The sequence below is a fragment of the Anser anser genome (genome assembly GCF_964211835.1).
Source record: "Anser anser genome assembly, chromosome: 21".
NCBI classification, from domain to species: Eukaryota; Metazoa; Chordata; class Aves; order Anseriformes; family Anatidae; genus Anser; species Anser anser.
Window position 1 is genome coordinate 3,679,395 of NC_139742.1, and position 25,857 is coordinate 3,705,251.

A 25,857-nucleotide genomic window follows, 5' to 3' on the forward strand; every position below is an offset into this window, starting at 1 on the left:
GTCTCTTTAGTCAGTCTTCTTGTGCCTGCTAACTTGTTCTGAATACTGTCGGTACTCTCAGTGTGTTGCATGAAGAGTCTGGACCAAAGAATGAATATCAAATACTGATAAAAGAAGGTAAGAGAAAGCAAATATCTGAAGGTCACAGCAGGTAAGTTTAAAACCCGTTAGAGAGCTCCTCCTCTTGGCTGCAGTCTGATGGAGCCAGCCAGATCGTTCTGAAAACCTTCAGGAACAAATGTTCTTCTGACTATTAGGGGAAATAAAACGTTGCCAGTTCACTAGTATAGTCTGATAGCCAGGGACTGTGCAGTAATTGTCCTTCCTTTAGTCAAGTCCTAGGCACTGCTTGTTTATACCAAGGTCATGCTGAATCCTGTAGCATCCTGCTGCGCTCAGGAACAGCGTGAAATAATTGTCTCACTCTTCAGTCAAGAATACACACAGGTACATCAAGAACTTTCATGTTTTAGCAGTTTATTCCACCACACCTTCCCCCGGCAGAATATTAAATGTAACTTTGATTTTTTTTTGAGTTCAGTTTCAAGCTTTTTGCAAAAAGGAGACCTCAATCAGCACGTAGCTGATCCAACCTGCAATTCGTGCAGTTGGAAGAAACCTTGATGCTGTTCCTCAGGCAAAACCTTGGGTATTTCTGCAGACCTTCAGTGCAGCGTTGGAAAGCCTCTCAGACCTGTGGAGTTTGATTGGGAGGGAGGAAAGCAGGGTGGATGGAAGTCTTAAAGAAACAACTAACTGCCAGCAGTCACGCAGGGCGATGAAAGAGGAGACTGCTGTGGTGTATCCTGTAGTAATACTTTAATGCTAGTGTACTGTAGTTCTGAAAGCATCCCTTTAGGAATCGAGGCTATTAAATGGGTTGTAAAATCGAAACAAATGCCTCCTGTGAAGTAAAATGTGTCAAGCTGGGAAAAAGCCAGGTTTGGTACAAGGAGAACAGGACCAAAGCATTTTTAATCAGTCTCGTCTAATGGCTGGAGAAGTGCTATGGCCTCATAAAAGTTTGTAGCCATGCTAATTCTGGTCTGTCCTTTGGAGATGAAACTTTTCCTCCTGTTGAGAACAGGTGCTCAGATTCCAGCGTGATACTCCTCAAAAAAGTTCTCCTAGCTCCAGGCTATGATTACCAATTTCATCCAGTTTGTTTATCAGGAAAAGAAGGCTCTTTGTCCAGAAAAAATATGGTGCGTGTCCCCACTTTCTCCTACTGATTTGTCATATCCCTTTGTTAAATGAGCACTTCTTACCCCGGTTCCCTAGAACAGGGAGAGACAGAAAGGGGAAAAAAAGAAGTAATACTCTCCCCCCATTATTTCCTTTCTGGCAAAAGAGGATGTGAAGGCTTATTCTTCAGAACACGCAGAAGTTCCAGTGCTTGCAAGCACATCAATTTTCTGTGATGTTTCCCTGAGATTCAGCTGGTGAGAATTACCTGACTGCATACTTCTCGCAGAAGCAAGGATTTCCAATTACTGCTCGCCAGGAAGGCTGGCTTTGGTTACAGTGTAGATGTGTTGTTTTAAACTGAGATTCTTTAATCTTACAATGAGGTGTTCTGAGAAAAGGAGGCCTGCTGCTGTCTGTGTGCTGAAGCCAGACTCCTGACAAACACTCAGCAGGGAGCAGTTTTCTACCGGCAGGTGTACGGAGTTAGAAACACAGAGGTATGGAGGTAGACACACAGCTTCTTGCATCTGATCTAGACTTCCACCTGTTCTGCAACGAGTTTGGTTAGTAAAACCAGCCCCAGCTGCTAGTACAGACCTGTCCCTGAAGTCTCCCTGCTGCCGCTCTGTCTGCATTGTCCCTGGCAGATGTGACCCCATGTATATGTGATGTAACTTGCTCTCATACCCCAAAAAGGGATCAGAAGCTGCTTTAAGCATCTATAGCACCAATTCTTTTACTTTGAGCTCTGACCTCTGGAAATACGGACAGATTGCCAGCCCAGTCAGTCCTGGTGCAGTATGGAGGTAAAGAAGTGTTCAGCGCCGACGTTCTGTTTTGTTCGTGCAGTGTCCGGCGAGTAGCTGTGGCTGTTTTCTCCTGGATGAGGATGCGTGCAGATGAGCAGTTCCCTGGGATCAACGTGGGCATAGTACAGGACTCGCACAGCATGATTTGGCACCGGTCCCATCCATGTTCATCAGCAATGGTTTGGAGCTGGTCTTTGGGGTATTTCTTTTTAGACATCATGTGTACTTTACAGTTGATGCTTTTCATTTCTAAAATACCATTGAGAAGACTTGTCCTCTGTACCGTGGGGAGAGCACCAGATGGACAAATGGCTTATTAACACCAAAATATTTGCGTCATCTGGATGGCTTAACGTGCAGTACAAGGTACAATTAGGACACATTTGTGCTGCTTGAAGCCCGAGCTCAATTTTTAGGGCTTGCCTGTGCTCACGGAGCTTGCTCCCTGCTCAGCTTGTGATGTTCGGTCTGAAGGTCAGCATCTCCTTGCTGCTGCCTGTTAAGGAGCGCTCCAGATAAAGCTCCTGCGGTCTGGCACAGGCAGGCTGCTCGAGTCCTTGCTGGAGGTGATGCTGAGGACGGACTGGCCGCTGGCATTTCTGGGCAAGCTGAGCGCAAATTTGCTCGGTACCTCAGGGCAGTTTTGACATCAGTATCCTATGTAGACCACCTAGATGGATGGTTGCAGCCTTGTTAGCGAGTGGGGATGTGGAATGAAGTGCCCACTGCAGGAGAGAGATGGTGTGCCGGCTGTGGCCAAAGAGAGACAAAAAGGATAAAAGGGACAATTTGATCTTACGCTCAACACCCCCCTCTGGAAGGGAGGGATGAAATCAAAGCCCCTCAACACCTCTGCTCTGTCTGATGATGCTTGACTCTTTTTTTGTCTTTTCAGGCTCAGTATGTCCTGGGCTTCATCCCTTGTACAATTCTTGCAGTTAAATACAGAATCTAAGTAGGAGAAGGGCCTAGCAGTGGACAGGAGCGTGTGCAGGGGTGGCAGGGGTGACCCTCCCTGGTCGTTCACAGCCTGGGTGATCCCAGGAGGCGCCCCAGAAAGCAGGCATGTGGCAAAGCAGTGCTGACGGTGCTTCCTGTGAAATAAGAACAAGAATCAGTTAATTATTTTTATGGGAACATTTTGTTTGAAATTTAGCATGTGACTTCAGTTTCAGGGCAAGTAATTTTCTGATCTGAAGATCACCCCTGCTTCCTTTTCCCTTCTGGCTCTGTTCCCAGGGTCCAAACAGAAGCAAAGCAGGCAGATCATCCCTAGCCACATATCTAGAACCCAGGAATTTGGGAACATTTTCATCGAGAGGGGAGCAATTTTGGCTGCCAATGCTTTATCAGAAGGTCCCCAGGCAGCTTGACTTGGACAGTGCGAAAGCATGAGAGAGGACCCTGAGTCTTCCCAGTGCTGTGGCTGCAGCTGGTTTTGACTGGAGCCATTTGCTGTCCTGCCAGGCTGGGTGCTAACGTAGAGGATTTGCCTTGCAGGAATCATTCAGCGTATTCCAGTGTGTAAATCCAAACTTGCCAACCTTAAATTCCTCCTGCTTTTGCAAGACCCTTGCACAACTCCTGATGATCTTTAATAAGTCTGGAGCTTTTAATGTTAGGAATAAGCCCGTCAGGCTGCTGGCAGTCCTTCCCTTCCTTCTGTCCACAGCTCCAGACTCCTGCTGTTTTCCCTGCACTCACGCCCACCAGATGCAGCAAGCAGGACAAGTTGGTTGCAGATAGCTGTGTAAGAACAATACAATTCCTTTTACCTTCCCCTCTCTTTGCCTATATGAAAGCTGGTTGTTTTTCCTTTCCTTTGTTTCTTTCCTCGTCTGGAGTCTCTTTTCCTCTTATCTGACACCAGTAGTTCTTGCATTAGTGCAAAATAAGAAAGAAAAGCCTAGAATCGACTGTTCACAACTGAGGTTTTGGCTTCAAAGCATTAGTAAAAAGACTATCAAAAACCCTCAAGATAAATGTTCCGCTGAAAAAGACAGTTCCCCAAAATAATCCAAGTAAGAAGGTTAGTTTAATCTTTCTTTGAGGTTGAAAGGAGAAAGTATTAATTTCTTGCAGAAAAGATTGTATCTTGGACTGGCATAGAAATAGAAAATAAATAGGTATGCTATTATATTAGGCTGTCTCAAAATAATCTAATAAAGCACCAGCTGAATCAATAGCCAAATCATTATCCAAGGCACATAGCAAGTGTCCTTTTTTTAATTTGAGGTGCAAGAAAGAGGCTTTTGCATTACCGTAATAAAAAGCATAATATTTTAAGTCTTCATAGGAAAAAAGGCAGAAGTAGGGAAGAAAAAGAACCTCACTTTATGCCTTAAGCGAGTGTCATTTTTCATTTGAAACATGTATTTTAGGAATATTGTGAAATGAAGTTTTTGTATTTAATGACTGTCAATCTGTCAGCTTTGTGGAGCTGTTTGACAAAAAAAAAAGCACTCTGTAAAAGAAGACTGTGTGCTGGAAGAGGGGAAGGGCAAGGCGAGGCTTTCGACAACTTTGTTCTCATTAAGGCTCACTGGAAAAAAAAACAACAACAAACTGATGAAAGTTATCTTCAACTTCTGCTGAAAGTGCAAATTCATCCAAAGAAATGAGATCTGCCTGCGTTGGCTGCTGCTCACTGCTGCAGCAGGCACAGCTGCAAACGAGACCCACGAAGGGAGAGCCTGCAATTGCGTGCAGACCACTACAAACAGGGCAGAGGTAACAGTGATGTGCCATCAGCTTTGGCTGGTTTGAGATATTGCAGAAAAATTATATTTATCAAACCATGTAATTAATAGAGAATATGGTCTTGGGGGTCAGAAAAAGAAAAAAAAAAAAGAGACTGAAGAGTATGTGCCTTGGTATTTAAAGCAGCGGGACTTAAAGTAAGTGGCAAGATCTCAGAAATGGCGTTAAGAAGAGGACGGAGGATGAGGTTATCCCAGAAGACAGGGCTAACTGGTTGCTGTCAGGCTGGGGAAGCATTTCAAACAGCAGTGTTTTTTTCCCGGAATCAGGTTCCCTGTAATTTATTCATTAATGCAGAGCGATGGAATAGAGAGTACAGTTATAATGTATGTCCAGGGCACCAAGCTGGGAAGAGATACAAACAGTACAGAGGACTGAATTACAATTTAAAATGATCTTGATAAATGGGAGAAATGATCTGAAACTGATAGCGTGAAACTCCCCAAAGAGAAGTCCAAAACTGAGCTGAGAAAGGTGAAATCAAATACACAAACCCAACCAATAACCAGCTGCACGGCACTGCAGAAACTGTGACAATTAAACTTCCCCCAGACTCAGATGGCAAGTATTTTAGTTTTGAAATGAAGCCGCTGTGCTGCAGCACGTTAATACAAGTGTCCCGTGTCAGACGGAGGAGAGAAATACTTGTTGTGGTTGTGCATGGGGTGAGGTCTCTGCCCCCTGTTTGGATGCGGAGATTTGAGACCCCATGACAGAATGACGGAGTCTTGAGATAAACCAGGAGTTGTTTCAGAGAGGCCAGATGTTGATTTTACACCAGGTTCACCGAGGCTAGAAGAAGTCCTTGGCTTAATTTGCACCAGGAACGAATTAGCCTGGAGGTGCTGCCTAGCAGGGCAAGCGAGCCCGCTGCGGTGACTCTGGGACTGGCAAGTGAGAGCAAGTGAAGTGGGAGAGGGAGGCTTTGCCAACAGCTCTGCCTTGGGTTAACATAAGTCAGGACTTGCTTCTTTAGACGCCAAAGAGGGAAGCTTAAGAGAACCCTCGGGCTGCATTAATTCTGATTTACACAAAACCAAATCCCCTGCCAGCCTGCACAAGCCGAGCATTCAGCCAACGCGTTGCTTTCTGGAGTAGAAGAGTCTGTGGTTTTTGTTCAGTTTTAATTTCCCTCGTTCCCATTTCAGCTTTTGAGCACCCAACCCAGGGACGTTTGGAAGACCTCCACTCGCAGGGCACAGGCTCTTTGCTTCTGCCTGGCTTTTTAAACAAGGCCAGTCTCCCAGGGTGTCAGCTGGGCGCCGTGCAGCCGCAGAACCCCACGTCTGTTTGGGGTCTTGCCAGTGTCCTCTTTCTGTTTTAGGTAGATAGTTCCTTCTTTCTGGTGAGCTTTCGCCTGACCTTCCAAATTCCCTTCTAGTTTACTGTTTGACTTTGTATTTGCAGTACTCCCTGCTGGTTTTTTAAGAGGCTTGAATTTCTGTTCTCTGCTTAATGCTAAAGTTTTGGTGGGACTGTTAATAGGTGGGACAAGAACGTTACAGACCCAGCTTTGTGCTTCAGAAGCCTGGGTATAAAGGCATCTATGCAAAGCCTAGCTTGTTGTCAGGCTAGAATCTAAAATATATTTGCTGTTTATTGAAATAGCCTCTAAGACGTTCAGTGATTAATCTATTGCCTGTGGCTACAGGGTGTCTGCTTGCATTGAGAAGATACCAGGTAAGATCTCATCTGACTAACAAAAGCACCAAAATTATGTCCTGAATAAGGTGCTCAGAAAACTAACACCTGGCAGAGGTTTCTGAGCATGTGATTTGATGACTGCTGAAGTCGGGAAGAGCTGGGCTGGGAGACCTTGGCTCCACACGGCTGACCAGCAGCTCCACCGGCTCCTTTGGGCCAGCACCTGCATGGTGTGACCCTGGGATCAGCAAGTGCAAGGGGGCGGTTGGCTGGAAAACTCTCCGAAAAACAACTGGAAAGCCTTGCGTTCGGTTTAGATTGGCGTAAGGTGCTGTGGAGCTTCTTCCCTGGTTCCTTAGGTAGGCGTGAACCAGGTGCTTTGAAAACCTGCAGAGGGAAAGCCCAGCGGCTTACAATTTCACCACAGCAGCAAGGAGCCCGACTCGAACATGCAGCAAGGTGGAGAAGGTGCATGCTTGGAAGGAGCCCCCTGCCAGGTGGGTCTGCTCGGCACCGGCATCTGGAGAGCAGCTGGGTCCTGCTCAGCAGGCTTTCTCCTGCCTCAGCGTGCATTTTTTCTGGCACATTGCGACCCTCTCTCAGCCTTCGTTAGGATCCTGGAGATTTAATGGTTTAAAGCCTTTTGGCTACATCGGAGCCCTTTAAACTTGGAATTGCTTCTTTTATTTCTGTTTTTTTTTGCAACACCCCTCTTACATTGGCAGGGTTTGCTTGTGTTGGTAGGACAAGGTGTCGATGCCAAGATCAGTGCACTCACGCTTCTTGCTAAACAAGAGGTGTACGGTGTACGTGCTGCAGGTAATTAGGGGAATTGCTTTCAGGCTTCTTGTCTCTTCAGTGCCTTGGGCGCTTTTTCTCAGTGAGCTGACGATGCTCTTTCTAAGCACTTCGGTCGCTGTCTTCTGCCTCTGTCAGGATCCTTGCGTGGGCAAGAAGGGGAGGAAACGAAGCCAGATCTGATGAGCGTTTGCAAAAGAGCCCAGCGCTTCGCCTGCCTTGGGTGGGGATGTGAGCCGGGCCTCAGCGAGTGACAGCGGCGAGATTAATCTAATTTTCTCAGTAGCTGGGTGATGTTATTCTGTGAGTTGCCAGCTTCCAGCGTAACAAGATGCCGTGTGGTAAGTGGTTTTGGAGGCAATTCTCTTCCCCGTGCAGCCATGTGATTTAATGAACGCATTGCTCAGCAAAGTCTGGAGCCAACAGGATTGCAGAAATCGAGCCCTCAGAGAGCAGAGCAGCCTTTTCTCCAGGAAGTGTCCTCTGACAGGGCAATGAAGCATTTTATATTTTTTTTAACTGTTCACTAGCAGGCACTATGGTATTTGATTGATTCTGTTCTTAGCCTTTGGGGATCCTCTAGCTTTTGATGGGCTCTGCAGCTGTGATCCCCAGCGCTACCTCTTGGCCTGAAGGCAGGTCACAGCCTCCAGCATGTGAAATGTTCTGGGGGGTCTGTCTGGCCGTGTGTCCAACCCTTCTTTGCTTTTTGGAGCACGTAATGGAGAGGAAACCCCACCCGCCCTCCATATCAGCACAGCCTCCTGTTTTGGGGAGGGCTGCGGGTCCCTCCCCATTGCTTCTGCTCCACTGTGCTTTGCTGTGACCATTTGCTAATTAGGCAGCAGCGTGTTCTCAGCCTTGAGGTCTTTGCTCACCTCTCCTGATTTCTCCAGCCCCACTGCTGATGCTTGTCTCTGACTAATGTATTCGCGGCGACTCATCTGATGCAACTTTGGGATTTGTATTTGGTGAATCCTGCCCGGCTGGTGGAGGAGGAGGAAGAGGAGGAGGAGAGCCTTCTGACTGTGCCACTGCTCAGCCCATGCCCCCTCTGAAGAAGCCCTCCGGGGTCCAGGTTTGGACCCCCATCCTTCAAAAGGTGACTCCAGCTCCTGCTGCTGAGTCTCCCATGGCTGCGCCTGATGGGGAAGCATTTCTGAGGAACTGTAGAGGGTTAAAACCACGGCTCTGAAGCGAGCTTGGGGAAAAGTCACATGCACCAGGGAGATTTTGCAAGTCGGTGCTTGCAGCTTGGGGTAATGAGAGCGGGTAGTGCGGGGGCGCAGGCGCCTCGCCATCAGCTCACGGTGCCTGATCGCTCGTCCTCCAGGGAGAGGCAGGGAAGGCTGCCCTGCTGTGTCCCCTCCTTGGGCTGAGACCCCCCTGTCCTGCCGTGGGACAGCGCGGAGCCCAGCGGTGCCAGGTGAAGGACAGTGAGGAGGAGGAGGAGGAGGAGGTGAGGGAGCTGAGCCGGCACCCCAGGACCAGGAGGCGAGCCAGGCGAGGTAAGCCTCTGGCAGCCTCTGCAGAAATGCAGCAGCAGGACTCGCTGAGATAGCTGGGGCTTGGAGGTGTCTGGGAAGGCCCTTAGGCTGAAGGAGGCAAAGGGAATGGTTTTGCACAAAAAATAAGAGTGCAGGAGGTAAGGATACCCTTCACATTAGCATGGGAGAGGGCAGAGGAAGACGTGGGGGGACCAACCTCCCCCCTTCCCCTCCCCCCGGCAGCCATTCTGCAATGATAGGCAATGGAGCCAAATGAGGTCTATACTGCACAAATGGTGTAAAGCAAAGCTGCTGTTTTTGGGCTCACCTGCGCTGGGGAAGGCGCAGCGGCCCCTGGCGTGAGCTGCCCTGGCCCTGCTGCGCCAGTCACTGGCAGCTCCTGGGGGCTGCTCTGGGACTTGGTGCTCCCGAGGTGTCCGAGGCAGAGAACCTGGCTTCACCTCTAATGTAACGCGACAGCAGCAAGAGCAGGGTGGCAGGTTTTAAATAGTTTTTTCTTTTGTCTCCTGTTTTATCGCTCCCTTCTTTTTTTTTATTTTTTATTTTTTATTTTATCTTGTTTTTCATTTTCCCTTCTGTTTGACACTAAACCGAAGGGATCGAAGGCCAAGGGGAAGGAAGTGACATTCCCTGAGTTCACTGTCAGTGCATGGGGACGTGCTGTGTAACGTGTCTGCCCGTGTTCTGTGAGGAAAACGCACTGCAGAGCAGCGTGATCCGCTGTGGGCACCTCACCGGGGGCTGTTGCACAGGGACTGGACATGCAGCAGACTAATTCTGGAGTAAAACTTTAAAAACGTGGGAGCAGCCAGCATTCAGAGCAGGTGCTGCGGCCATCCCCATGCACACAGGCACAATACGCACCTCATGCACCAGGGCTTGGCTCCTTTGAGTGCTGAGTTTCCAGCCCTTTGCAGGTTTTTTGCAAGCATCTGAACCTTTCGTGCTGCTTCCCTTGCCTCAATTTCCTGTCTGACAGTCCTTCACTGGTGGCTCTCCTGGCTTTGTGCAAGGGGTGATTGCAGCAACAGCCACCGGTAAAGAAAGCAAAGCAATCCTTTTCGAAGGAGAGCTGTTGAGATCTGCAAGGGACCTTCAAACCAGGCTCCCGGTGCAAAAGCAACGCGGAGCTGAGGTTAAAATGAAACGATAGCTCTGGAGAGCCGGCAGGGTTGCAGCTGAGCTCCCTGAATGGAAGGTGATTAAACTTCGGAGCTGCACGCCTTGGGTTTGAACAGCCACCCGCAGCTCCTGGTGGCTGCAGCCCCACGCCAGCAGCATTTACACAGGAAACCCGTGGGCACAGCAGGGATCAGAGGACGGTGGCAGAGACGAGCAGAGCGTGCCAAAGAGCTGCTGCTGGCTGAGCAGGGCTGCTCGCCCCTGCGCAGGTGCGTGCGTGTTTCCTGCGCTGACTGCAGCGTGTGCCGGGGAATTCCCCACTCTGCCCTCACAAAGAGAAGTCCTTTCTATTGCGTGACTGATTCTTTGCAAAGTGTGAATATTTAAGGACGTTGGAATAATTTAAGGAATATCTGGAGATAACTTTTTCACCTAGTGGCAACAACAAAAAAAAAGTATTTCAAGCAAAAGGAGAGCCTGTGCACGCTGCACTCGTGGCTGGCCACCACCCGCCCGGTGGTAACATCCACAGGGCGCAGGCTCCAAAGAGCAGGGTGCACCCAAGGGCTCTGTGCTCTTACGCTTTAATTGCTCTCTCTGCAAGATGTGTGCATTTTTCCTTCCTCTTTTCAGGGCTAGAAAATGCCTCCTTGCTCATGGAAAGCAGAATCTCGAGGAAGCCTCCAGTGGGAGTGTGAGTGAAGATTTCACAACCTGGTCCCCAACAGGAAGAGCAAGCTGGCTGCCTGCTGCCTGGGTTTTTCCGAGCTGCCAAAGATAAGGGAGGGAGATGAAGTGCTGAACTTCTGACAACACGACGCAGAGTCACTGAAGGAGAGGTATCAGCATGGCCTATAAAAGCCAAGCTGGTGGAATTGAGAAAAACGGGTCGCTTTCCTCCATCTTCTATTGCAAGAGCGATTTAAAGGAAGGATCCCTGCAGTGGGCGAAAGGTAAGCGAGTGAGGCTGGACTGGGGGGTCTTTTGTGGTCCTCTTCCAACCTGGGCTGCTCTGTGATTCTGGGAACTTGCTGAGAAATGCAGTGCTGAGCACAGTGCTCTTAAATGGCAGGTGGCAGGTTTTTCAGCGATGCTCACTGACAGCACCTCATTTGCAAAAGTAAGTAAATGTTATGGATGTTTCAGCATCTGGGGAAGGGGATGGATACACGTTACTTTTTTGGAAAGCCTGATATTTAGGAGTGAGTGGACGTCTAACTATTGAAACCCAGGACCTCTGAAGTCCTCTTTTCTCAGCTTTCAAAAGTCAAGCAATCTTTGGGAAACGACCTGTGCTTTGCTTTCCAAGTGACTCTCTTCCCCAGTATCAGTTTGCTCCCTCCCTGTAGCCATGCTTCAGTGTTGTGAGGAGGCAGAAGGTAGTGCCACGGGTGCCCTGCCGCAGCAAGACCTGCGTGCTGTGCTCAGCAGGTTCTTGCTTGCTCAATTCACAGCACTTCCTTAGCACTCAGCTTTCAGGGGGGTGAAGCAGCTCCTGTTGCCCCAGCAGGGGTCAAGGAACTGAGCCCCTCTGCGAATTTCAGGTATCTGATATTGGCACCCAGTAGGCTTTGTGCCAAGCAGCTTGACCAAAGCTGTGGGGAACAGGAGAGCCCAGCCCATTTGTTTTCACTCTTGCTTCATCCTCACCGCCTCCATGCCTCGGTGTCTGGAGGAGATTAAGCTCAGCAAACAAACAGGACGTTGTTATCCTGGAGGTTTCAGATGCATCTACTCTTCCCTTCTGGAGCTGATGCAGTCACGCCCTTTTGTAATGCAATTGCCTCATTTTATTTGGCATCTCCCGTTCCTGAGCAGTGAAGAGATGATGAAGATGGAAGACGAAAGCAGGAGAGAAGGGAAGGGTGAGTGTGCGCTGCCTTTCAGCCAGCACAGCAGAGTGGAGAGCACCGAGCAGGCGGTGTCAGGGAGCAGCCCCAGGGGATGCTTGGCTGGCCCCGGAGCTGCAGAGGGGCAGGAAAATTGGGTGAAATGTGTCGGTGAAACAGGATCTCATCTGAACACGCCACTTCTTTGGATCCGATCTCTTCCTCTTGGCGTAGCTCAGCTTGTGTAAACTCTAGATGAGTGCCAGATGGGATGCCAGATCACAGCTCTGCTCTGCAGCTCCAAGGCTGCTCTGTCTCAGCTCCGAGCAGACAGCTCCTCAAATCTAGGGCAGGCTGTCCTCATGCTTCCTGGGCTCCTGACTGCAGCTTGGGTCCCTGGATTACATTTCTGATCCTAGCCCTAGTTGAAGCCAGAAATCACAGGGAGCCCTGAGCAGAGCCACACTGCCAATGCTAGAGCAGGGACCTGGGTGCCAGAAGCTTGTAGGGACAGCCCTGCCACATCCCAGACAATGTGGTTGTTGGAAAACGCCTTGATTTGTTTGCTGGAGCATTTTCTCCTGATGGGTGGGGTGGGTAGGAACGGGGAATCTCTGAGAGAGCCTTACCAGCACCGAGCAACTCCAGTCCATTGTCCTCCCAGTTAGGGATCAGCAAGGCAAGGCGTTATCCTGCTGACGGTCAGAGCATCAGGTTATCTGTGACTGCTCGCTCCTGGAATGTGTTTTGGGTTTCCTCCCTTTTTGTGGGTGCTTTCCTCACAGGGGACAGCAGACCCCTGGGCTGTTTTTGGAGCTCTTTGTGATGCTCTTAGAAATATCCGAGGGGGTTCTGCACCCAGTTAACACACGTACCGGTGGCCTGTATTCCTCTTGCAGACCCCCCCAACGGGCAGGTGCTCATGGTGCTCAGTATGGACAATAACTGCTCGGCCACCTCCTTCGACATGGAGCTCTGTGCAGAGAAGCTGAAGTCCCTCGGGGTTCAGGTAAACTCCGCACTCCCCCGGGGCCCTGTAGGAGTGAGTGCTGGATTGGCACCATTTGCACCTGCACCTAGACCACAGGCATTTTTTATTTATATTTTTTTTTGGTTTAAGAGTGACTTGTTTCAGTTTAATTTCAATCTATTCCTCATTGACTTCAAGTCAACTGTAATGATCTTGGCTTAAACCTCCGTGAAGAAACCCATTCAGCGTAGGTTCAGCCGACTTGCTTGAGAGCACTCCGATGTGATGGAACATACCGGGACAATCTGTCTCGCCTTGTCCTTTGTCATAAAACCACGCTTTTCTCTTGTGACTTTCCCTGCGCTTTTCAGGGAGTTATCACTCACTGCAAATGAGGCAAGGACACAGGTTTTTGGTCTGTGACAGCTGTACAGATGGGAATGGAGCCTGGGCTGGTACACCCTGCAGGAAGGTGCCCCGGGGCCCGGTTTGCTTTGCTGGGGCCTGGCCCCACCAGCGGTGCCCAGGCCTGTTCTGGTGGCGCTGAGCCCCACGCCGGTGACCCGAGGTTGTTTCCCAAGCAGGTGGCAGCAGACGAGTGGAGGAGGTTAATCCAGGAGGCCGTCCTGAAGCCCGAAGTGAGACGGTACATGTTCTACAACTCCAGGGCGTTCCAGATCGCCATCGCTGTGGTAAGGGCCTCTTGCAGGTCTCTCCCAGGCTTGCCATAGACGTGTTTCCAAAAACAGGGCGAGACACCTTCCCCAGCCTCTTGCTGCTAGTCTCCTCGGAGTGGGCTGGTAACCAGCATCTGCTGAGGTAGTAGTACCCCATCACGCTCTTTCTAACTGGAATTTAAAAACCTGAAGGTGATCTGGTCCTGATGCTCGTTCAGACCAATGGCCCAGGCAATGCAGGTTACCAAGTGGTTTGTCTAGTCTTGCTTTGCTTCTTCTGGCAAGACAAGCTCCTCCAAAGACCCCAGCCACTAGCAGCTACCTTAAGGTTACTTTCCAGCATGCTGAAGGAGTGATAAAAATTGACTCCTTCATATTAGATTTTTTTTTCTTGTAGTCATTATGTGTGCGTTCTCCTTTCACTAATATTGCAGGAGTTGGTGCTCGCTGTTTCGAGGGCTTTGGTGCCTGTTTAGTGTAAATCATGGAATGGTTTGGGTTGGAAGGGACCTTAAAGATAATCTAATTCCACCCCCTGCCATGGGCAGGGACACCTCCCACCAGATCAGGTTGCTCAAAGCCCCATCCAGCCTGGCCTTGAGCACTTGCAGGGGTGGAATGAGTTGTATCACTGCAAGGGGATGCTGTGACAAGCTGTGCTGCACATAGCATACTTGCTTCTAGGCAATCTTCTGCCCAGGTGCATGACACCTGAAGTGAAGGCCAAACAAATTCAGTTTTGCTGTTTTTTATGCAAAGGCCACATTTGCTAGTCCTTAGCATAGTCCTTGAGCCCCGTGTCACTGTCCATCATTTGAGCATTGCTGTAATTGAGCAACCTCTGCACCACCTTGAGTGCTCTGACATAGGAGCTCTCTAAATAGAGGGACTATTGCAAGTATTATCAATATGCTTCAGCAAGTGCATTTCTTATCTAAATGGAAGAACTGGATTGAAATCCTTCCTAGGTATGAATCATCATTAAGAGTTCAGTCTCTGTCTTTAATGATTGGTAGTTTTTTATAATAAACTAATGCTCACTCAGTCCTTCTACACCCTTTCCTCCCCCATTTATTATTGGAAAGAACTTCTGTCCTTTCTCACCCTCTGAAAAATCCCAGGTGACTTAATTAATTTATGGCAGGGCTTCTTCTCCCCTTGACTTTTCTCCCTTCCACAGTTTTCCGAGCATCATCCATCTCTCTGGGTTTTCACAGGTCTTCTACATGTCTCTCTGGACAAACATTTACTCCACAGTCCAGCTGTGCTCCTTCGGGCGTTACTGGGAAGCCAGTGTGCTGGTGACCCTGGCCGCCGTGGCCATCACCGTGGTCGTGATACTGGTCCTCGACCGGCGACAGAGAAAGGTGAGAGGAGGTGGCTTGTGTGCGGACACGGAGAGCGCCGGGAGCAGGGTTCCCTCCCACCAATGTGCTGGGACCTGGCTCACCTCCTAGATGCAGATGGAGAACATGGCTATCGGGGGTGGTGGGAGTATTTTTAGAGCAGGCTCAGAGATCTGGTTCAGGCAAGGGTATTATAGAGTTAGGTGTCGTAACGCCTACAAAGTAGGTGAAAGCTGGCTCGAAGTGCCTGCTGTTGCTGGAGAAAAAGCAACCATTGCATGGTTTGTGCTCCCACTGCTGGTGGGGAGCCCCATGGGAGCACCAGCAGAGCAGGGCCTGGCCATGCTCCTGCACCCACCTTGCCCCAGGTCCAGCACAAAAAGGCAGCTCCTCACCTGTGGAGTTGTCCTTCACTTAGGGACAGCTGGGGGAAGGAAGAGAGGACACGATGCTGGAAGCCCATCCACTTCACACGTCCTGTCCATAACACACGTAACCTTTCGTGAGATCTCTGTCTGCACAGACATCAGCCGGGGGTGGCAAGGCCATGCTGATGGCTGGTGACAACCCTGCCCTGGCTGCAGCTCTGTCGCTGCCTTCCTTTCAGAGACACGGTGTTTGGGGTCATCCAGCAGCCTGCAGGATCGTCTGCAGCTGTAGGCTGGCCCAGGTTTTGTCACAGAGCATGTTAATTTTTCCTGCGTTCTTTAATAGATCAATATGAATACAGATGTGAGGCTGGCAGCTGTCAATGAATTCTTTATCAAACACAGTTTAATTCTGGGGATTACAGATGTCCTGAACGGGCCACACAGCATCCTACAAGTATCCTTTCTGTGCGGAATTGCTCGTATCCCTGCTGGGTAGCTAATGATGGGGGGATTATTTATTGATGTGGTGATCAAGGAGGATTTCCAGAGGGTGGCATTTCTAGGATTTTTTTCTTCCTATTGGATGGCATGGGAAATTGGGTATTTTTCTTCTCCTGTCCGTAGGGATTGAGATATACCCAAAGGCCACTGGAAATAAAGAGTTTAAAACAGGGAAGTGGAATTAGTCCTTGGGGCAGACAATTATTCCTGCAAGCGTACTGTGTTTACATGACAATGATGATTCTTACTAACAGCAGAGTGACAGCAATGTGCCTATGGCAAAACAAAACAAGAGAAATCCCCTCCCTAGGAGCTTGTGCTGTGCCTTGCAGAGAGGAGCTCAGCCAGCAGCATCCAAGCGCCTCTGCTCTCAGGAGTCATTTGTAGCCCCAGGCTCCCTCCTTCAGGCACATGAGAGAATCCTAACTTCGTGCAGTGAGCACCTGGCAGCCACGTCTCCAGCTGCCAGGCACTTCTGATCTTCATCACCTTATAACAGTGCAGGTTGAAGAAGCCAGGGATGGGGGAGCCTCATTTGCTGCTCTTTAGGGATGCCTTCTCTGGACTGGACAAAGGTTTAGAGGAAAGAAGTGTGTTTTAAGACAGCATGAAAGTGTAAAAGGAAGGTGAGGGAGACGCTGTCCCAGATTCAGTGGTGGACTTCGCACCACCCCCAGGGTACTGAAAGGCATGAAATACAAATGGAGAGGGAACGAGGCAAAACATGGGGTGAAAACAAATGGAGAGGAGCAGAGAGGAGCACAGGAGCAGCAGTGGCAGCTGTGAGGTCATGCAGCATGAGGAGGAAGCACTGAAGAACCTGAATTACGTGTTTGTTCAGCCCAGCGTAGTTTCACACCTGAGTAAGTGAGGACTATCACAGCCTTCACATGTCCCAGAACTGTCTGAGAGCAGAAAGGACCCACGGGTTTAGGCTTCTTCTGCCCACTGTTGTGCCAGGTCTGTGTCATCCCTCTGGCTTCCTCGCTGGGCTTGAGTCCCTTGGCTGACAGCACGTGGCTGCCTTCGGGGGGCTGCTGCTCTCGAAGCAGGACTCGCATCCCCGTGGCAGACTCTTGGCAAGCAGTGCCTCCGTCGTACAGCGAGTACAGCAAATCTTGTACAAATAAATGGAATGGGTTCCCAGAAACAGAGGATTGCAGGAAGGAGTTTAGGGGGGCTAAGTCAGTGTGACCCATCGGCTTGTTCAGACCTGATGCCACTGGGGTGAGTGACGAGCAGTGGCCATGTGTCACCCCACTTGTCCCTGCCGTGGTGCAGGAGGTATGTGAGGAGGTCTGGGCCGAGGGGAAACATTCCCCTTCCCTGCCACCGCTCTCCTGCCCATTCGCCAGTCCTGGAGGTTTTGCCTTAGCCCAGAGCAAGCTTAAAATCAGCGCTGCGACGTGGCACTCAGCTGCTGGCTGCGTCCTGAGCAGCCCCTGGGGACCAGCCCCCTCTGTGAGGTCCTCTCCTCTGTGAGGGCTCTGGGGAGGACATTGTGGAGAGGTCCCTTCCTTAACCCCCCATCCCAGCTGTGGTTCGTGCACTTCAGCCCTGAGCGCTGCCTCAGGTCCTTGTCAGCCCACCTCGCCGAGCTGCGGCGGACGCGAGAGGTAAAGGACAGCGGGCACAGCCTGCGGGGACAAACACGTGGCCACCCCTAGGGCCCCGCTTTGGTGGGGTGGAGGTGGGCGATGAGAAGCACGTGTTGGAGTTGCCTTCTGGGTGTCCCCTGCTGTATACTGGGAGCTGGGTGAACTGGGAGGGGGGCAAACTTCATGTGCTGGTGCCCACTTCAGTAGGAATTTATTTAGCGTAGCTGTGTAAGGCTGGATAATCAACTGTGACTTTTGTTAAAGGAGTTGCCAGGAGTCAGGGGTGAATTCTGATGGCATGTGTCGCTGTTGGAACGAGCTGACACCTTGAGCTGTCCTCCTGAAATAAATGGGATAGCCTGAGGAGTAACTAAACATCACACTGGGCTAGCTGTATGGGGTTTTTGTCCTCCTAGCCCTCAGAAAGTCTCTTCCTTTTTGTGGCTGCGTGCATATCCACGCGCTGCTGGCCGGTGACAGCCACGGGACGGGATGTGAGGTGGTGCAAGCCCCCAAATCCCACGGCTGCTCATCTCCCTGGATGAACCGACAGGCACAGGTTGGGGGCTGACTGTAATGAACCACTGCACATAGGGGCTGATGTCACGCACGTCGTCCCTAAAGCCCAGCCTCACCGTGCCAGTCTGCCCCCACCCTCCTGGGGACGGCTGCCAGCGCGCAGAGCATATAGAATCACAGAATCATTAGGGTTGGAAAAGCCCTCCAAGATCATCTGGTCCAACCAGCACCCTACCACCAATGTCACCCACTAAACCATGTCCCTAAGCACCACGTCCAACCTTCCCTTGCGGGATGAAGGCTCTCAGCTCCCAGTGCTAGCAACGGCTCTTAGCCAATCCCACATTTATTTATTTATTTATTTATTTATTTATTTATTTATTTTTAACTCCTGGGAGGATAGTTTTGATAGGAAATCATGTGCTTTGAGTGGTGTCCTCAGGACACCACTGCTGCCCCAAACTCTCCCTCTCCTCCAGTCGGGCTTGCGGCACAGCCTGGACCAGCTCTGCGTGGTGATGGAGGCGGTGGTTCAGCCTGAGCCGGCAGCAGAGGAGGCTTCATGCGAGGAGTCCCCTCTCCTGTCCAATGGGGTGAACTTCAAGAAGGAGCCTGTGATGTGCAACCAGCTGCTCCGCCTCATTCCCGAGGGCCCACCAGAGGTAAGGAGAAGTATCCCTCCTCGATGGGCAGAATGCCTCCAGGGGCACCTTGCCTCCAAGCCTCATCCCAGCAGACACCGCCATGGGGACACCTCCTTTTGCCCCAGTAGAAACACCTGCAGACCTGGAGGTCCACCCACACCTCCTCCAGGGCTGGCAGTGCTGGGCCATCAACGCTTATAGCCTTGATGCTCTCTCTTTTATGGGCCAGGTCCATAAAGCCGACCTCTCCCCAGGGTCTGCACGGGGACCTGGTGCCTGTGTCCGGGCTGGGGCTGGGCCTGGCCATGCTGAGCCTTCGTCTCCTCCACGGACTGTGCCCTCAAAGACTTGTGCCCTGCTGAGTGACAAATGTGTCCTCATTCCCGCTCAGCAAGAAGCTTCAAAAGAGACGATTTTGATTTATTTTGCAGTTTTCTGCTTGCTGTTACTAAGTAAATTTGATGCAGGTGATATCCCTGCAGGTTGAAGCTCTCCAGCTGACTACAGGCAAAAAAAAATAGTAATAAAAAAATTCAACAGGAGGAGGTGACAGAGCAGGAGGGTCCCTGAGCGGCCTGGCACCCTGACCACCCCACCCCTGCAGCCCCCTGCCCCAGGGCTGGCCTTGCTGCTGGCACCAAGCGTGGTGCTGGGCCAGGTGGTTGGCAGCGGCTCGTTTCGTGTCACCGTCCCATGGGGACAGCGTGCCAGCACTGCTGACCAGAAGGGGATCTGGGGCAGTTACGTATCTGTCATTGGCTCCTGCCCTGCTTCTATCGGACAAGGACGGTGTATGAACGAGGGCACAAATGGATTTTAACATACCATGTGCTCCCCACGCAGGTAGACACTGACGCCTCTCCTGCTCGTTCCAGGTGATGGCCCAGCAGCTCCTGGTCATCTTCAGCGGCTGCTACGTCCGGCTCCTGGTCAGCGGCCGGCTCCCCCCGACCACAGCAGCCGGGCACGTGGAGCCCAGCAGCGTGCCCTGCCCGTGCCAGTTCATCCAGAGCGCCGTGCTCAGCACGCAGCAGTGCTGCCTCCCGGGCAGGTGACCCCTGGGGGCTGCAGGAGGCCGAAAGACAGGCTGCCCATGCACAGCAGTGAGGAGAAGCAGAGGAGAGGGCTGTAAGCCCCATCCTGGACTTATCGGGGTGAACGAGTGGAACTCTAATAAACATGCAAGTTATCAGGAAGCTGCTGGTCTTTGAAACCTGCTCTGTCCAGAGGAGCTGCTTTGGGTGCCAGGAACAATGTTGTGGCAGCTCAGAGCACCCTTGGGTGGCCCCTGCTCTGACCCAGGGGTCTGGGAGAGCAGCGGGGAACAGCAGGAGATGGCAGCCCCATGCCTGCGCACTGCAGTACGTGGGGTCTTTGGAAGAAGGACAGGGAACATCTGTGCATTACAAATGTGGTGTCTGCTCCGGATTTGGATTGTGGCATGCAATTGTTGGTGACAGGGAGCTCTGTCCTGTGCCAGGCACTGCTAAGTCAATGGCTGAGACCTCGTCCAAGTTGCCATTCAGGGGCCAGGTTGGGGCAGTGTCCAGTGACTGCCACCTCTGCGAGCTCCCCTGGGATGAGGTGCTGGACATTTGAAAATCCATGGAATTAGGCCTTAAAAAAGGCCCACAGCAGGGCAGCCTGGGGCATGGCTCTTGTTAGATTCCCTTTTCTGCTGCACTTTGGGCCAGGTTGAGTCCTTTTGGTTTTCTTTTCCTCATTTCCCCCTACTGTGCTTGCACACAGCATGTAAGAGGAGGCAGTGGTGAGCAGGAGACCCCAGCAGTTGGCGTATGGGAGGGAATGGGGAATGAAATGAGGTGCTGTAAGCCTGCAAGGGGTTGTGGGCTTAGGTGAGGCCATGAATGCAGAGCTGCATGGGCCAGGGTTGCTGGTGTCCACCTCTGTCCCCACAGCTTCTTGTGACTGTGTGCACTGTCACTTACCTGGCCACCTCACCACACAGCTTGGACCATAGCGTGGTCCTAGGATGTGGCACTGGTCAGAATAAGAGGTCCTTTGGGCTGTGGTTTCCAGCCTCATTGCAGCCGGGCATGCATGGTGCCCCCCATCCCATCTCCTGCAGTGCCGGAACACAGCTCCACGTGGGACTCCCAGTGCACACAAAGCCAGGAAAGGCTCTAAAATCAGGGGCACGAGGCGTGTACGTCCCTCAGTCACGGCCACCCTACCCTGCCATCATCTCCTCCCCGTGTGGCACCGTAGCAGGGAAGTCTACGGCACCGAAGGCTGAGCCATCGCCTATGGCGGCAGCAAGAGGCAGGGAGCTGGGGACCAGGAGCCAAGTGCCAGCTCTGCCCCGAGGTGCGGGATGACTCTGCTCCCTCCTCCTGGTCCCACCTCATTCCATCAGGAGCAATGGACAGATAAAGTCTTCCCAGTGAGCCTCAGCATCACGCCCCCACTGCAGCCCCAGGCATTGCTCTGAGCAAACACCGAAATGACAGCAAATGCCCCCCAGGAGAAAAAGCCACCGTGCTCCCCACCAGCCTCCTTCCATCCATCTTTATTTCTGGCTCATTCGGGGCTGTCACAGGAAGAGGTCAGGCAGAATTGCCCCCACAGGGGTGGGCTTTGCAATTCTGCCCTCATTGCTCTGTGACGGCGCAGGGTTTGCTGGCGGGGGGACGTGGCGGTGGTCCCTGCAGCCCCTCTGCCCTCGGTGTGCTGCGCATCGTGCTGGGTCACCGGCTTGTTGGGCACAGGGGGTGTTCAAAACATCGTGGGATTTCTACAGGGCCAGGCTCTCGGACTCCACATTCCAGCTCCCGAGCTGATTTTACCTTGTTGGAAGTGGTCTGAAGGTAGAGCGATGTCATCGGGAGCACAGCTTGGTTTCACAGCATAAAAATCTGATTTGCTGGTGGAATGCAATGGCTCGTGCTCTTCCTCAGAGCCCAGAAGTGCCAGGAGCACCTGGTACACATTGGTACACATCTTTTCTGCCATCTGGAAATTTCTGTTAGGGAGATGGATCAGGATGTTCTCTGTCATTGTGCTTTGTGCCGAGAGCAGGTACAGGAGGGATTTGCTGATTTTTCCCTGTCCCTGGGCTGCAGGATTCCCAGCACACAGATCCCCTGGTTGGAGAGGTGGGGAGGCAGCTCATGGCCTTCAGGAGAGGACCACGAGGGCCGTTACCCTCAGGACCTGCAGGGCTGGGCTTGGGCTGCGTCGTTGTTCATGGAAAGTGAGGCTGTGGCTTGGGGGGGTGCTGATACCACCACGTTTACATCTGCAAATGCACAAGAATCAGGGAAAGGAGAGGGGGTCAGGATTAGCCACGGACAAAGACCATTCCCGAAGGGACAAGGCTGGGATGTGAACTGCTGCTTGGAAAACCTGCTGGTAGCAGCCATGGCCAGTACTAGGTTAGTGCAGGGAGTTGGGCCAGGTTTTAGCACAGAGCTCTCCAGCAGGGCCCCAGGACGAAGCTCAGCAGCTTCCATGCCGTGTCCTGGACACTGCTGGTGCCCCTGTATCATCCCTGCATCCCACCAGGAGCTGGTGGGGTTTGTGAGCTCCTCGCTCCATCCTGGCAGCTCCGGGACACCGCAGCGCTCCTTGCTCGGGAGGCACAGACCGAGCACGCGGCTTGTGCTGGTGGCACGGAGCCAACTGGAGGCACTGCTTACGGTACGTGGGAAGTGCACAGCTTCAGTCAGCATGGAGGCACCACGAAAACATCACCTCACTGAATGGTAGTGCTCTACCTTCAGAATTCCCCAGCAAGGGCCTTGCCCCAGAGGATGGAGCTGAGCCAAGCCCTGACCGAGCAGGTCCCTCGTGTAAGCCCTGGTGTCCCCGGGGAAGGACGCAGCCCCCTCATCCACAGCACTGAGGGGGTGAGGGGTGCGGGAGGAAGCTGTGGATCCTCTGTTAGTGCTAATTGGTGCAGCTCCCCTGATTGCAACAAACACCCAGCGATTAACCGCACAGAACGAGCTTAACCGTGCTCAGTGGAGGAGTTTGGTTCCCCTTGCTCACACACCCAAGCACCTGCTGTGCTCTGGTCCCGTTGCAGGCCAGATGGTTGATGTGCTTTTCCTTCGTTTGCACTTAATTAAAGCATTAGTGATGAGAGACGTCCCTCTTCACCCCTCCTCTTCCCTTAAGGATCTGCCTGTTATACTGCAAGGTGATATTCTGGAGGGTTTATAGCCCCCCAGGCAGCCAGCGTGTGGGAGCAGCAGGGGGAAGAGCCTGGCCTCCTGCAGGCCCCAGCTCCTGGCAGGGGTAGGAGGCCACACGGTCACACCTGGGTGCAGCTCTGGGCTTGTTTGCTCGAGGGAGATTTGGGCATGATTCAGCTGGGCCACTGAAATGGTGCCGGTGAGCTCTGAGGTCCTTCTGCCTGATGTTTGGGAAGCATTTCATTTTTGGTGTGAGCAGTGTGGCTGGGTGATGTGGGAACAGCCCCCAGCGGTGGATCAGGGGCAGCTGGGGGGGGGGGGGGGGGGGGGGGTGGCTGCTTGTGGGGCATCGTGTGAGTGATCTGCTGAGCCACTGGGATTTTGGGGGCTGAAATGGGCTGAGGAGGGGCTGGGGAAGGCTGGCAGCGTGGACAGGAAGCTCTGGCTGCTGGCTGGGGTTCGTGGTGCTGTGTTTTGGTGCCTGGTGATGCAAGGGCACAAAGACCGCCCCAGGTAGACGTTGCTCTGCGATGGCTGTGCTTCATCAGGACACGGCCACACACCCCTGCTTTTAACCCCAGAACAACTTACCTTGGTGGCCTCTCCGTGGGGCTGCCTGCTCCGGGCTGGGTGGTGGCTTCTGGGGCTGCTGGCAGCACAGGGTCCCCATCTTCCTGGCCACATAGCGGCAGGCTGGGGAGGGGGAGACAACTGTCAGCAGACCGCAGCAACGCAAAGCTCAGGTTATGCTGAAAGCCCTCCCCAAACAGCTCAGAGCTGAGAGAGACGGGAGCCCTGCTGAGGAGGATCCGCTGGGGCTTGTGCATGCCCCAGGTAGGTCGCAGCCAAAAGTAAGATTGGAAATGGAGGGAGGGGATCTAACAGGCTGAAAGGGAGTTGCTGGCGTCTGGGCTGTGCTTCAAACCACTCAATCACCAGCCTTTCTCCTCCCATAAGCACAAAGTATGCAGAGTATTACCATGCAGAATTCCTCTTAAGCTCTCTTGCCTCAAATGAAAGGTTTCCTTACCGTTAATAATTACTCAAACCATTTTCTCCCGGGCTCAGCAAAGCTGTCCTTCCCAGCCAGCCTGTCTGGCTCCCTCGCAGCCAGTTTTGCCGTGGTTTTGTGTCTCTGCAGCCCGGCTTCCTCCTTCCTCCTCCTGCAGGGCTGGCGATGGGGATGTTGCTCAGTGACGCGCTCCCTGTGGGTGCAGCGGGGCGTGGGCAGGGGAGCAGGAAGGTCTGGGAACATCGGCTGGGCTTGGTGCCGGCAGGAGGAGCAGATGCTGGTGCTTGGGGGCTGGCAGAGATGGGTTGGAGGCAGGAGAAGTCAGCCCTGTACTTCAGACTCCCAGCTGAGCCATGGAGGATTGCTGCAGCATGCGCTTGGGTTGTACGGAGCAGCAGTGAAGGAAGGTTTGGGTTGGAAGGGACTGTAAAGGTCATCTGGTAAAGGGATATTTCTTTCCTGCTGCTGTCTGAGCACTGCAGGCACTTCTTGGCATGTGAGTGTCCTTCCCTCCCCAAGCCCCTTTGCACCATGCCCTGCTGTGCACAGGGAAGGTGAGGGCAATCCCAAGCAGGCAAGACGCAGGCAGCAGCGTTGGTCTTGGTGTCTCTGGGATCCTCAGGGTCACTGCAGCCGGTTAATAAAGAAACACAAGTTTTGTGCATCCTTAGCTAAACCTTGCTCTTGGTCTTTCTTGCTACTTTTTCCTTAATCCAAAAGTCAGGTGAGTTCTGGGAGGCTGTGCTTTGCCCTTTGAGCAGGGCAACGTGCTTCCTGTCTCCCACTAACCACTCCTCACTGCATCAGACTGGCTGGACTTTGATCTCAATGACCTTGCCTTGGGATTGTATAAGGTCAGAGATGTGGCTGATGACGAGCAGGTATTGCGTGTCAAGGCGCTGCAAGCTGGCAGCCTGGGCTGCTGCAGAAGAAAGTGCAAGATCACGGTGTGAGATAGACAGAGGATAACGTCGCTGCACCTCGCCTTTGGTCTTGTTCCGGTGTTTCATGTCAGGAGTTTTCAGTAAGCTCTGATGCATGGGGCTGAAAACTGAAATTCCGTGCAGAGACCTTTACCTCAGCGGGCATCCTGATGTGCTCTTGTTCAGTGCAGGTGAAAAACGAGGGCTTGAATGGACATGAGGGAAGATGCTGGCTCTTAAGCCTAGAAGACTCCCGTTGCATCACCAGATGAGTTGAAGCCTGCAGGAATAGGTGATGCAAGATCTGTAGGTGTTTTAAAATTAAAAAATAAAGTCAAGAAAAGGGGGAAAAAAACAACCCCCAGCATCCTCCTCCTGCCAACCCCCCAAATCCTGCCCCAATCCCACAGCCTCCACTCCTCTCTGGAAGACACATCTGCCCATTTGCAGAAGAGCCCCCCAGGATGAGGGGGATGGCTGCAGCACAGCCTTGTGTTTGTCCAGATGGGAAGGACAGCTGGAGGACGGAGCTGCCCTTCTGTGGCTTTGCATTCCAGTTGTTTCTCCTGCCCCCAAATCCAACGTGGTCAGATGGGCGTTATTTGCCCAACGTGTGCCATCAGCTGGTGCGTCCTGGCACCTCGGCTTTACAGATGCATCCCTCTAGATGGTGCTAAGCTAAAGAGAAAAGGCGGTGGCCTTGGAGCAGAGCTTGTCCTGCAGCGCACGCCTCTGCACACCTGGTGCTGCTGAGGTCTCCTGGGCTGGGAGAACCTGGCAGCTCCCTGTGTGCTCCCAGCACCGTGCCCGAGCGCTTGTACCAGTCCTCTCCTGCAGCACTCGCTGTGTCTACTTGCAGCAAACGCTTCTCAGGCCCTTCTGTCACTTCATATTTCACTTACTGATGTGTGAGACGCCACAAGTGCAGCATGTTTTTAATCAGTTCATCTGCTGCTGTCCAAGCACTAAATCAGATAAGTTGATTGTTAATGGCAAAGATCCATCTTAGCTCTTAGCCACTTCAACCACTTTTACTGAGCAACACGGCTAAGACTATATCAGCTCAATCCTCCTCCATCTCATGCATCATCGGCCAGACTCTGCCAAATTTAAGCATAGATAATATGTGAGAAAATAATTTTCCCTTGCAGATAGACCTGAAGATATCCCTAGCATGATGGAAACTCATTGTTACAAGGAGCAGCGTGGTCATAACAGCATGGGCTAAATGCCTGCTATTCTTCCAATAATTTACTGAGGTAGGCCATCCAGGAGCATACAGCCTGGCCTTCAGAGACGAGCAAAGGACCTTGGGGATTAGCTGTGCAGAGGAAATCTTTCGGATCAGCAGCTGAACAGACTTTATTTTGGATGGGCAGTACGTATGCTGTTGCAAGAGAGCTGTTAGAAGACACTATTAAAAAAGGAAAAAAAAAGAAAGCAAGCTACATTCAGGTCAGTATTCTTCTTGCAAGTACAAA

The 25,857-nt window shown here is 52.0% G+C and overlaps 1 protein-coding gene and 2 long non-coding RNA genes across 8 annotated transcripts in view; 2 read left to right on the forward strand and 1 right to left on the reverse strand.

The window, feature by feature from the left end:
* Nucleotides 1–7,245: 7,245 nt before the first annotated feature.
* TMEM268 (transmembrane protein 268) lies at nucleotides 7,246–19,479 on the forward strand. 5 transcript variants are annotated; one of them, XM_083806907.1, is made up of 9 exons: nucleotides 7,246–7,540; nucleotides 10,463–10,782; nucleotides 12,558–12,667; nucleotides 13,213–13,320; nucleotides 14,523–14,672; nucleotides 15,366–15,476; nucleotides 17,059–17,139; nucleotides 18,120–18,302; nucleotides 19,160–19,479. In XM_083806907.1, exons 2-9 carry the CDS (start codon nucleotides 10,677–10,679, stop codon nucleotides 19,337–19,339), a joined length of 1,029 nt encoding a protein of 342 aa, XP_083663033.1. In that variant the 5' UTR covers nucleotides 7,246–7,540; nucleotides 10,463–10,676; the 3' UTR covers nucleotides 19,340–19,479. The 5 variants fall into 5 exon arrangements, with proteins under 5 accessions (XP_083663033.1, XP_083663034.1, XP_083663036.1 ...); XM_083806908.1 differs by lacking the exon at nucleotides 7,246–7,540 and adding an exon at nucleotides 7,642–8,301; XM_083806910.1 differs by lacking the exon at nucleotides 7,246–7,540 and adding an exon at nucleotides 8,317–8,707 and having other exon boundaries at nucleotides 19,128–19,265.
* Nucleotides 19,480–20,798: 1,319 nt separating this feature from the next.
* On the reverse strand, nucleotides 20,799–24,077 carry LOC310884743. Its single transcript, XR_014574368.1, has 3 exons — nucleotides 23,472–24,077; nucleotides 23,033–23,134; nucleotides 20,799–21,543 (listed from the first exon to the last, which is right to left on the reverse strand). It is a non-coding gene; the product is annotated as an uncharacterized lncRNA (long non-coding RNA).
* The window catches only part of LOC310884744, a 30,256-nt gene continuing 25,951 nt past the window's right edge, over nucleotides 21,553–25,857 (forward strand). For both annotated transcript variants that reach the window (XR_014574369.1, XR_014574370.1), the window contains exon 1: nucleotides 21,553–22,640. This is a non-coding gene — a long non-coding RNA (uncharacterized lncRNA). The remainder of the gene's footprint in view (nucleotides 22,641–25,857) is intronic.